At 37.5% G+C, this 12970-nt stretch overlaps 2 protein-coding genes across 2 annotated transcripts; both read left to right on the forward strand.

Moving 5' to 3' along the window:
* Positions 1 to 5494: 5494 nt before the first annotated feature.
* On the forward strand, positions 5495 to 7527 carry LOC107824642 (uncharacterized). The gene has a single exon (XM_016651442.2). The coding sequence runs from the start codon at positions 5840 to 5842 to the stop codon at positions 7331 to 7333; it is 1494 nt and encodes a 497-aa protein (XP_016506928.1). The 5' UTR covers positions 5495 to 5839; the 3' UTR covers positions 7334 to 7527.
* An 807-nt stretch (positions 7528 to 8334) lies between these two features.
* On the forward strand, positions 8335 to 12760 carry LOC107824641 (cation/H(+) antiporter 15-like). The gene is made up of 3 exons (XM_016651441.2): positions 8335 to 9289; positions 10123 to 11127; positions 11491 to 12760. Exons 1-3 carry the CDS (start codon positions 9083 to 9085, stop codon positions 12658 to 12660), a joined length of 2382 nt encoding a protein of 793 aa, XP_016506927.2. The 5' UTR covers positions 8335 to 9082; the 3' UTR covers positions 12661 to 12760.
* The last annotated feature ends 210 nt before the right edge of the window (positions 12761 to 12970 follow it).

Raw genomic sequence — 12970 nt, forward strand, 5'->3', positions numbered from 1 at the left:
TTAAAAATTTATGATCTTAAACATATTTGTATAGGTATAAAATATTTTCTTTTTACTTTTCTTAAACATATTTTGCACAAATGATTTTCATCCACTATCATCACAGGTTAGGCGATGACAGAAGCAGAGATCTAAAAGTATACTATAACGGTATATTATCGCAATACATTACATACCGTTGGATTAAATATTGTACACAAAAAATGGTATACCATATATCATTTTGGTGTATAGTATCCAATCTTCTTCGCAAACTCAACTCAATTTCGACCTAAATTCGAAAATGTTCTTCAAAATCTCCACCAAATTGACTTAAAACTTAGCCACAACCTCTAATCAATATTTCGAACACACCTCAATCAAAATCGATCAAAACAAATACAAACTTAACAAATGTAGTTTACAAGTTTCAAGCTTAACTTTTGAAGGAAAGGGATTCTCTCTCAACGCATGGTAGCATAACACACGCCACAATGGGGAAGAGAGCTCGGAATCCCTCGCAGAAGGCAATTATTGCACGAGAAACCATCGCTTTGGGTGCTTATCAGCAAAGGAAGAAGGATGATAAGATGAAAGTAAGTGAAAATCCAGAAAAGCAGCTCGAGGAGGAAGAAGTTAATGGAACAGTACCATGCATGGATGATCTGATCGAACAAGGGAAAATCGAAGAGCTAGGAAGTGAAGTCACTAATTGCAAGTTAATTAGGACCGCAGGTCAAGGAATTGGGTGAAGGTACATCGTCGTCACCGCCACAAGGGAAGGAGGTCTTGAATTCTGGAGCTAGGAGTGGGAAATTGTCATGGCTGATGAAGCTGAAGCTTCATTAGAGTTGAATGCTAAAGGATCCATCTCGGATAATTTGGATATAACTAAGGTAACAAATGTTGGCTTTAAACTTGAATTTGTAGAGCCTGAAATACATGATGAGGCACCTGTTTGTGAAATTGAGGCAGATGACATAAGTTCAGAAATTGAATTCTGGAAATCAGCAATAGTGTGTTATGTATTGGGAGCTCACCCGCCATTCACACTGCTTAATGCATATGTTCGTAGACTATAGGGTAAGCATGGTATAAAAAAGGTGTCAATGTTAAAAAATGGTATAGTGATAGTGCGATTTGATTCCGTGATGGGAAAGAATGAGGTGTTACAAGGTTGTATATATCACTTTGACAACAAACCAGTCATTGTGAAAGCATGGCATGCAGACATGGAATGCACCAAAGAGGAATTGTATATAGTCCCCATATAGGTAAAACTGCCTGGGCTGGACTTCAAGTACTAGAGTCCTAAAGGCCTAAGCAAAATTGGGAGTTTAATAGGTCGATCATTGATGGTTGACAGTCACACAGAAAGGAAGGTGGGGCTGAGTTTTGCACGCCTCCTAGTTGAGGTTCAGATGGATACCAAATTGCCTGACAAAGTGTTCTTTAAGAATAAAAGAGGGCTGCTAATGGAACAGAAAGTGCATTATGATTGAAAGCCAACATTGTGTAAAGTATGCTGGAAAAATAGTCATGATGAACAAGTTTGTAGAGCAAGAAGCAAACTGCAGATACTAGACCAACATAGGAAAAAGGATGAAATAGCAGCAGAACAAGTGATTCAAACAACTGATAAGGAGGCAAGAGCAGAAAACAGGAAATAGCAAGGGAGCAGCAATGAAACAGGAATGCAAATAACTCAGCCTAGGCAGGACAATGCAGGATGGATAACTCCTATAAATGCTGCGATAGTTATAGGAAGACAAGTACAACAGGGAAAGGAGCTGAAGATAAAAGCTATCATAATAATTTTCAAGTATTGGAGGTAAATAATAATGTTGTAAATAAGAACAATGTCGGCAAAGTAGATAGAAATGTGGGAGGGAAAGTACCTCCTCTCAGGGGTAATAGATAACATACTATGTTGGAATGTTAGGGGTATGAATGCCCCTAACAAACAAAAGGAGGTGAAACGCCTTTGTAATAAAGAAGAGATAGAGTTGATAGGTATGTTGGAAACAAAAATAAAGACTGAGAAAATTGACTAAGTGACTAACAAGCTATTTGTTGGGTGGGGGAGTATAACTAATTTGAGAGAACATTATAATGGGAGAATTTGGTTGGTATAGAGACAAGATTGTTTCAAAATTACTCTTAGCTCTATGAATGCTCAAGCAATTACATGTGAGGTGACTCACAACAGTTTGCAAATCACCTTTATAATGACTATAATATATGCTTTCAATACAAAAGACGAAAGAAGAAGCTTGTGGAACTACCTAGACACTGTGAGTAAGAGTGTGGGGGGTCCATGGATAGTTATGAGAGACTTTAATTCAGTGTTGCATATTGATGATAGAGTGGGAGGAAATCCTATAAGCTTGGCTGAAATAGTTGACTTTCAACAGTGCATAGAGCAATGTGAGCTGCTTGAATTGCCAATAAGTCGGAGTAGGTATACATGGAATAACAGACATAGTGAAGTAGGATCTTATCAAAGATTGAATGGGTGTTTATCAAACAGGCTGGCTTAATTTAATGCCAATATACATGACACAATATCTAGAAGAGGGGATAATTGACCATTGTCCACTCAAGCTATTAAGTACAAATTCACTTAGGAGGGCAAAAGCTGCTTTCAAATACTGCAATGTTTGGGCGACTCATCCAAACTTTATTGATGTAGTTCAGGAGGGATGAAAGCAGGATATAGTAGGGTGTAGTATGTTCAGAGTGGTTAAGAAACTAAAGATGTTAAAGCAAAAACTAAAGGTGTTATATAGAAGGTATTTCAGCAACATTGTTGAAGTAGCTGATGCATATAGAATGGCCTTGGCTAAAGCTCAAACAGAACTTTATAGGAATCCAGTGGATGCTCGGCTGCAGGCAGAAGAATTGCAGAAGTTCCAAAAGTTCAAAAGATCTTCTTACTTGGCAGAAGTATACCTTCAATAGAGGAGCAAAGCTACATGGATCAAGTTGGAAGATGATAATAATAGATACTTTTTTTCAGTGCTAAAATACTGAAGATTACAAGAAGCTATACTAGCTGGCAAGTTTAGAAGAATGAAATCAGATCAAGAGGAGATAGAAGAGATATTTGTGGACTATTATCAAGAGCTGTTAAGAACAAAAGGTAGGTTCAGGACACATGCCTTGCAAAGTTTTATGAAAAATGGAAAGACATTATCAATTACTCAACAAATGTAGTTGGTAAAGCCATATACAGTTGCAGAAGTAAAGGCTGCTATGTTCAGTATAAATGAAACAAAGAGTCCAGGAACAGGAAGACTACTCCAAGATGTTTGATGAAGATTGACCTAAAGAAAGCTTATGATATGGTTAGATGAGAATTTCTGGAGAAAATGCTTAAAGGCTATGGATTTTCTATACCATTCATAAAATTGATCATGGTGTGTGTTACAACAACTATATCCACAGCAAAAGTGAATGGTGGAGGTTTTGGATATTTTGAAGGAAAATGAGGGCTTAGATAAAGGGATCCTATGTCTCCATTACTGTTTGTTCTGGTCATGGAGTATCTATCTAGAGGGATAAATAAAATGAGTGAGCTCCCAGATTTTCAGTTTTATCCTATGTGCAAGAGTACCAAGTTGACTCACCTAATCTTTGCAGATGACTTGATGTTGTTTTACAAAGGCAATATTCAGTCCATTCATAGAATGATGGAAGTAGTTAATCACTTTAGTGAAGTTTCAGGATTGGTGGCTAACATGGAGAAATCAAACATTTTCCTAGCAGGAATGGATGAGGATACAAAGCAGACAATCCTAAGTAACACAGGATTTTCAGTGGGTACATTACCTATGAGGTATCTGGGGTTACCTTTAACATCAAAAAAGTGGATCAAAGTAGAATGCCATCAACTAGTTGAGAAGATTACAAAGAGAATTCAGTCAGGTTATTCAAAACGGCTATCCTACGCATGTAGACTGCAAGTTATTAATGCAGTGCTATTTGCAATATACTATTTTTTGAGGAGCTATCTTTATACTCCCTCAAAGTGTTATCAACGAAGTAGACGAAAAATGCAGGGAGTATCTATGGGGCAACACAGAAGGGCATAAAAAGATAGCACTGGTAACATGAGACTTGACCAAAGAAGTGTGAAGGGTTAAATATTAAGGGGTGTAAACTTTGGAATGTGGCATCTGTTGGAAAACTATTATGGCAACTACTGACCAATAAGGAAGTATTATGGGTAAGATGGGTGCATGGTGTGTATATGAGGTCGTGTAGGAACATTTGGGATCTCAATCCACCTGCGGATTGCAGCTGGTATTGGAAGAAGATTAATGGATTAAAACATAGCATGACTCAATGGTACAATGGAAACACATGCATTTTGATTAGTAATGGAGCTTATTCTATTTCTAGCAGTTACAATGCAATGTTAGGGCATATGTCAAGAAGTTGGGAAATGAATTTGATATGGAGTAGAGTGATGCTACCCAGGAACAGATTTGTGTTATGGTTAGCAAATCAACAAAAATTGCAAACGAATGGGAGACTGCTACAAATGCACATTCCTATCACAAGAGATGCTTAGTGTTGCATGTGTAACTTGGGAGTATTAGAGACTCAATAACATCTGTTTTGGGACTGCTGCTGGGTAAAAAATATGAGAGATGCATTGGCAAGTTGGGTTGACATCAAATTACCAGACATGGCAATACCTGAGATATTACAATGGATTAGAAGGAGGCATTGGAAGCAATTCAGGAAGGAAGTAGCAATAGCAATAATAGGAGCAATAGTATATCATACCTGGCAAGCTAGGAATTGGAGAATTTGTAGACAAATCAACCTGAACATGGAATTCTGTGTCGGCCAAATAAAGAAGAAGCTCGCAGAAAGATTGAGCATATATGTAGAGTCCAGAAGAGCTAGACAATATCCATTGTTGATACACCGATTGTGTAGTTAGTTTATAGGTCAATTGATTTTTCTTTTCTTTCGTAGTGGATGAAGTTCTATATTTAGAAGGATTTTTTTTAGATTTGGTTGTATTGGGACAAGCTAGTACACTTGATGCTTTTAGGATGTAAAGTATTTGGGTTGTTATGGTAATATTCACAGTTATTACCAAAAAATAATTCAAGCTTCAAGATCCTTTAATGGTAAATCTAACATCACAATTTACACATCAAAAAACAACATCCAATAAATTTCAATAGGAACATATTTCAAAATACACATGAGAGAGAGAGAGATTAAAAGAAGGAAGAGATTTAGGGGTATGAACGGAGAAGATGGCGAGAGAGATTAGAAAAGAAAATGGATCTTCTGTGATTTAAGGAGTATAATTTTGGTGAATTGGGTATCTTTTGTAACTAGTTTAAAAGTAGGTAAATAAGGGTAATTATTAAAAAGAAAAATTACTTATTATGGCCGCTCCCAAAAATAATGGGCGACAAAATAAATATTTTTTATATATTTGTAGCAGATATAATTATTTTTAATCAACCGGTAGAATATGTCACTTCCCCTAATTATAATAACCCATACATAAATTCCTCAAAAGTCTAATAGTAAATTACATTCAATGAACTTAAAAATGGATGGTCTTAATTTTTTGGCCCCCACTTACCTCACCGTAAATATGTAATATCTTCTTATATTTAAAATCTTACTCATGGAATAAGCGGGATCAAAAAATTAAAAGTGGCACCAAAGTATCCTATTTGTGCAAATCACCCAAAGACTAATGAGTTTAATTTTAAGGCCCAAATTGAATGCTTATAATGGGTTCGCTAAACCACAAAAAATAAACTCTTAACATAATTTCAATAATATCGACTTGGCGCCAACGTCGAGCTCATTCGATGCTTCAATGGAGGCGTTCACACTTAAACCAAACTTCCTGGGAAATATTCTGGTGCGACTCGTCTCTTTCGTGGTTCTCGTTTTCCTCGCTCGTTTTGCTTACGTCTTCACTGTCAAAGGCGGCAAATCATGTAACTCCAGCGACTTCTGCTTCTTGCCGGAAAGCTTAAACCCTAACTCCATCTCCATCTACGGCGAGTTACCGGATTCTGGCACCGGCGTCAGGAACTACTACTACTCCGTGTTCCAAGATCTCATCGCTGACGGCTTCCTTTCTCCTAATTCCAAGTCTCTGTGCATCGAAACCATAACCGGCCAAGACGTCGCGGCGTTGATCGACGTCGGAGTCGTCGATTCGATCGGAATTTTCAACAAATCGTCCTCGCCGTTGATTCGTCACGGTTACGCTATTCGCCAGCGGTTCGATGAGAACACTTTCGATTTTGAGTACGCTGCCGACGGAGTTCTCGAAAAATCGACGAAGCCAGTTGAGTTTGCTAAAGAAGTTTCTAGAACTCTAAAACCTGGTGGTTTTTTCGTTATTCACACAATAACGAAAGATAATTACAGTCTCGATTCGTTGATTCAATTGTTCGATTCTTTCAAATTGATAAGGTTACGTGAAATTGACGGTTTTGACACGTGGCAGCCTTTGATTCGCGAAGTTATTTTCGAAAAAGTAAAGGTGACAGGATTGGAACCTATGGCCCGATGTAACAAAAATAGGTGTATTGATTTCGAGAAAATGAGTAATGACTGTGTTGTTTCAGGGTATAAAAGAGAATTAATTCGAAAATTGGAGCCTTTAATTGAGGAAGAGCCAATAAAACCATGGATAACATTGAAGAGGAACTTTAGGAATCTGAAGTATTTGTCTTCAATGGTTGATATAAGCTTTAAAAATAGGTACATTTATGTTGATGTTGGAGCAAGGAGTTATAGTTCAAGCATTGGTAGTTGGTTCAACAAACAGTATCCGAAACAGAACAAGAAATTCGAGGTATACGCGATTGAAGCTGATAGGGAATTTCACGACGAGTATAGTAAAAAGGGAGTTAATCTTTTGCCATATGCAGCTTGGTTGAGGAACGAGACGTTGTTTTTCGAGATAAGTAGAGAGCCGAGTAGGAAGAAGAACGTGGAGAAGGGTCGAGGGATGGGGAGAGTACAATCAGCACAATCGTCGTTGAATTTCGTGGGGGATTTGGATACGATTAAGGGGTTTGATTTTGCATTATGGTTGATGAGTTTGGCTGAAGAAAGGGATTATTTGGTTGTGAAAATGGATGTTGAAGGGACTGAGTTTCACTTGATACCAAGGTTGATTGAGACTGGTGCAATATGTTTGATTGATGAGTTGTTTCTTGAATGTCATTATAGTAGATGGCAAAAGTGTTGTCCTGGTAAAAGGAGTCCTAAATATGAGAAGACATATGCACATTGTTTGGAGCTTTTTTCTTCTCTTAGAGAGAGAGGTGTTCTAGTTCATCAATGGTGGTGAGTAGCCTGTAAATGGTTTCATTTCATTAGGGGCAAATATTCTTTGATTCTTTGTATACTTCTGTTTTGACATGTTTGTTCATTAGTTGAGGGGTGCAAAGAAGTAAAATTGGATAATAGACAAGTTAAATGAAATCATGTTGAACCCACTCCAGTTAAGATGGACAAAGTATAATCAAATTCAAAGTTGGTTTATTTTCCTCTCCAGCTTTGAGTTGCAACCATTTATTGGTTACTGAAGAAACAACAGAAAATAAGCAAAACTATTCTTAACAACTTTTAGAAGAGGAGTCTTGGAGCAACGGTAAAGTTGTCTTTGTGTGACCTATAGGTCACGGGTTTGAGTCGTGGAAACAACCACTATGCATTTGGTTACATCAATACCATTTGGGGTGCTGCCCTTCCCCGGACCTTGTATGAATATTTTTTACCGAGCATTCATAGATGCATAGATGCTACAATGGCAAATTACTGAAAGAGACTATATCAACTGTATAATCAGCATAATATGCAATTTAATTACCAAATAACCTGTAGCATAAAACTGCAAAAAGGAATTTATTTTTTGCCAAAATCATTACTGTGTCATAGACGGTACTAGAATGAAACGTAGAATTGAAGATGTCAATATCAATTACATAGAGTGTTATATTTGTGGTAGTGAAGGAAAATATGAAGTAGCAGTTGAAAAGTTAGGTTGATAGAGTCGCATAAAAAGTTTAATATTATTAATTTAATTTGTTTCCATGGAAAAGTGAGAATCTTATACTCCCTTCTAATTTACGTGAACCTGTTTGACTGTACACGAATATTAAGAAAAAATGAAGATTTTTGGAATTTGTGGTCCTAAACAAGTCAAAAAAGGGTCCAGAATATTTGTGTGGTTATGAAAGCTTCTCATTAAGGGTAGAATTGTAAGTTTAAGCTAAATTGTTACCAAATTTAGAAAGGGTTCATTTTTTTTGGAACGGACTAAAAAGGAAATAAGATCACATAAACTGGAACAAAGGGAGTAGTATTACAACAACAATAACAAGATCATCACAAACAGGGTCTGGAGAGGGTAATGTATACGCAGGCTTTATCCCAACATTGAGGAGGTAGAGATACTGTCTTCACTAGACCCTAGCTAGAAAAAATGAAAAACAAAGAAGCAATAGCAATAAGCACCAACACCAGCAAGATAACAACATAATCACCACCAAAGGATGTGGTGCAGTGGATGGTACTGCTCTTCCCTTAACTAGAGGTCTCGAGTTCGAGCCCTGGGTATGAAAAAATCCTTGTAGGGAGCGCTTTCCCCCGAATGGGGCCCTACGCGGCGCGAATCCGAATATAGTCAGGCTCCAATGCGAATATCGATACCGGGCGAGAAACCAAAAAAAAAACAACATAATCGAAGCGAAAAAACTAACATAAAGTGATAACAATATGAAAATAAAAAACAACAACAAGAAAATGTCATATAATTTGGAAAGTAGTACGTATTAATTGTCATTTACCTCCACTTTTCATGCTCCTCCATTCATCTTTCCCATTCTCTAAGACGGGGTGGGGGTTCCCACCCTTCTGTGCTAAGCCATTGCCTCTACCCCTAATTCTCTCTCTTTTTGTATCTTTAACAAAATGAAACAAATAATTTTCTCTTTACAATAATGATGATCATTATGCAAAACTAAAGATCAAGAAATCACAATATATATATATATATATAGGGCTGAAATTAAAGCCCCTTAATTGGGTTTCAAACATGAGCAATGCCCTGGCTTTAAGAGCCAATTTAGTTTGTACTTCATTCAATCAGATCAATTCCAAAGGTTTATTTGTTGGTGATGATCCTCTTGATTACTCTGTTCCTGCTCTCTTATTACAGCTTTCTCTCATTTCTGTTTTCACTCGCATTATCCAATCACTTCTCAAACCTCTTGGCCAACCCCTCATTGTTTCTCAGATTCTCGTAAGTATATATATATCCCTTTCTTTCTTTATTTCTCTGTTTTATTTAATGGTTCTCCTATAATTTGCCCTAGTAGTGCACCCGAGGTTGTGGTCAATCAAGTGGGGCAAACCTTGGAGACCACAGATTAAAAAAACACAATGTAGTTTCTTCCTGTATAGCTTTGGTGGGTAAAGTTACCATATATATGTTGGTGGGAGACAGCAGGTTTCTAATAGAATAGTGAGGTGCGCAAGTTGGTTCGGGCACCATTGTCATAGAAAAGATGTCCTAATAGTACGATGGAAGTCATTTTCTCTGGCGTTTGATCGTGGATCAAAAACATTTTTCGTGAAAAATGTGTTAGTGATTAATAATACTATTATCATATGGAATAGTGTTTTGATAAAAACTTTTAGTATTAAAGATTAATGATAATGTCTATTCTTTAGTTAACGCGAATATAATGTTAAAGAAAGTTGTAAGTAGAGCCGGATGCACACTATAGGCTGAGGGGTCACTAGCTCCCAGAAACTTCGGTAAAAACTCCATGTATACTGGCAAAATGTCTTCAATAGTTAGATATTAGCATAGGCCCTCGTATCAATCTTTATGAGCAGTTATATTGAATGTCATGGTGCCCTAAGATTAGAAAACTTGCAATATAAATGCTTAGGGCCTAAGGGGGTGGAAACCTTGAATTTGCTATAATACGACCCTACTACATGTATTAATCATGTACTTAACACAGCTATAAATTATTGATGGCTATCCGTAATATAAGAAATACTAAATATATAGCTTTCTGAAGTAAATTATTGGTCAATTTTGTTTACTAACTTGTTGTTGAACAGGGTGGTGTGATACTCGGTCCTTCGATCATTGGAAAAAATGGAGAAGTTTCTTCAAAAGTTTTTCCTAGTAAAGGAAGATCAGTACTGGATACAGTATCAGTCTTTGGTTTCATGCTTTTCATTTTTCAGATTGGAGTTAAGATAGATCTCAGTATTGTTCTAAAATCTAGCAGAAAAGCTTTAGCTGTAGGAATTTTGGGCTTCTTTGTTCCTTTTGGACTTGCCAGTTTCACGGCGTTTCTTCTTGAAAAGTTTCTATCTTTGGATAAAGAACTCATCACTCTGCTTTCAAGGGTAGTTATTCTTCAATCTATGACAGCTTACCCTGGCATTGCTTGTTTTCTTGACGAGTTGAAGATTCTTAACTCGGAGATAGGACGGTTAGCTTCTTCGTCTTCGATTATATGTGATATTTGCCATTGGACTATTTTAAGTCTAAAGTATGCTCTAGAGTTAGCTAAGGCAAAATCAGTGAGAGTAACTTTGGGTTCATTGGTGTCTGGTGCTCTTTATATCCTTGTTATCGCGTTCGGATTCCGTCCTGCAATTTTATGGGCAATCAGACAAACACCAGAGGGTAAACCTGTGAAACATATTTATGTTTTTGTGGTACTTGTTCTACTATTATGGTGTGGTTTCACTGGTGAAGCGATCGGCCTTAGTTCTATTGTTGCCTGTTTTCTTTTTGGATTGGTGATACCAGATGGACCGCCATTAGGTTCTGCATTAGTTGAAAGACTTGATTGCTTTGTATCTGTGCTGCTTATGCCACCCTTTTTCACCATTTGTGGATTGCAAATGAACGTCTTTTCAATTGTAAGGTTGAGAAATGTAGGTGTGCTACAGTTGGTTGTCTTAGTTGCTTTTATTGGAAAGATCATGGGAACTATATTGCCTCTTCTTTTCTGGAGAGTGCCACTACGCGACGCCTTCTCTCTTGCTTTGATCATGAACTCCAAAGGCATTATGGAACTCGCTTTCTTGAATGACTTTAAAAAGAACAAAGTAAGCCCCTATGCTCTTTTTTGAAATAGTAATATTGATAAACATGAAGGGGAGCCTTGACGTAACTGATAAAGTTGTTGTCATGTGACCAGGAGGTTACGGGTTCGAGTCGTGGAAACAGCCTCTTGCAGAAATGCAGGGTAAGGGTAAGGCTGCAGTACAATTGATCCTTGTGGTCCGGCTCTTCCCCAGACCCCGGGCATAGCGGGAACTTAGTGTACTGGTCTGCCCTTTTTAATATTGATAAACACTTTGCTCCTTCTATGTAAGGTTAAAATGGATCTTGCACACACAATAGATTGTAGAATTATCTTTTATCGTACATATGAAATTGGCCTACTCATTAATGTATTTCTAATGCAGGACATGTCTGAAGAAAACTATACGATCATGCTAATTTCAGTGGTTGTTATAACAGGAGTTATATCGCCTCTTGTGAAAGTTCTCTATGACCCTTCAAGACGGTACATAGCCTACAAAAGGAGGACTATAATGCATAGCAGAGAAAACGATGAACTTCGTATACTTGCTTGCATACACAGCCAAGAAAATGTTCGCGCAGTCATCAGTTTACTTCAAGTCTCTAACCCTACAAAAGAAAGTCGCGTAAATTTGGTTGTCCTTCATCTTACTAAGCTTGCAGGCCGCGCCTCCTCAGTCCTTGTAGCACATCAGAAACGTGACAAGCCATCTCTGAATCCAACACAATCCGAAAGAATCTTCAATTCTTTCGAAAAATTTGGACAACAGAACAATGACCTTATCATGGTACAGTGTTACAAAGGGATATCACCTTATGCAACAATGCACAATGATGTTTGTTCTCTTGCTTTAGAAAAGAGAACAACTCTTATCATTGTCCCTTTTCACAAGCATTGGATCTTTGAGAAAAGAATTGAAACATCTTATGCATATAGACATCTAAACAAGAATGTACTTGAGAAAGCTCCTTGTTCAGTTGGGATACTTATCAATCGAGGAAGCACGAAAAAATCCCGGTATGCAATCACAGTTCCTTCATTGTATAGAGTGGTGGTCCTCTTCTTTGGGGGTGCAGATGATCGCGAAGCTTTATCATATACAGAACGAATGTCCGGACATCCTAGTGTACAAATGACACTAATACGATTCACACGATCAAGTTCCTCCGAAAACATTGTTGGTGGCACGGAACGAAGTAAGGTTCTTGATACTCAAATCTTGAGTGAATTCAATCACAGATTTCTTCGTTCCGAACAAGTTTCCTATCAAGAAGCAGAGGTGAATAGGGGCGCTGACGTGTTAGAAGTTATTAAATCATTGGGAAATTTTTATGATCTGGTTATGGTTGGTAGAAGACATATAGACTCACCAATTTTGTTACAATTAACAAAGAGGAACAATGAGGATGGTGAATTAGGGTTTATAGGAGAATTACTTGCAGCCTCAGATATTGAAAGTGAGACTTCAGTTTTGGTGATGCAGCAACAAACAAGATTATGGGGACTCCATGATCCTGAAGAGTCTACACATTTGAGAAGGATCAGCTTATAGTTGTATAGACTATGCCAATATGACTTGTTTTAATGGTAAAAATTCACTCGCACCGGATATTTACACCAAACTAATAGGTGCATGACATGTATTTGTTGATAGATTTCTCTCACTTATAAGGGCTGCTCGGTGCACAAAACATCCGTATTCACGAAAGGTAGGGGGAAGAGCCGCACTTAAGGGGTATTAGTAGACGGCATATCCTAATGCAAGCATTAATGATTGCTTATAGGACTCGAACTTGTGACCTATAAGTTAACAGAAACAACTTTACCGTTGCTCCAAGGCTCTCCTTAACTTGTCATGGTTA

Source organism: Nicotiana tabacum, chromosome 3 (genome assembly GCF_000715075.1).
Source record: "Nicotiana tabacum cultivar K326 chromosome 3, ASM71507v2, whole genome shotgun sequence".
Taxonomy (NCBI): domain Eukaryota; kingdom Viridiplantae; phylum Streptophyta; class Magnoliopsida; order Solanales; family Solanaceae; genus Nicotiana; species Nicotiana tabacum.

Bases quoted from the DNA above. Each gene is read 5' to 3' on its own strand.
- LOC107824642 (XM_016651442.2), top strand. From the start codon at position 5,840: ATGGAGGCGTTCACACTTAAACCAAACTTCCTGGGAAATATTCTGGTG.
- LOC107824641 (XM_016651441.2), top strand. From the start codon at position 9,083: ATGAGCAATGCCCTGGCTTTAAGAGCCAATTTAGTTTGTACTTCATTC. The intron at 9,290-10,122 runs GTAAGTATATAT...GTTGTTGAACAG, and splicing joins TCATTGTTTCTCAGATTCTC to GGTGGTGTGATACTCGGTCC. The intron at 11,128-11,490 runs GTAAGCCCCTAT...TTTCTAATGCAG, and splicing joins ATGACTTTAAAAAGAACAAA to GACATGTCTGAAGAAAACTA.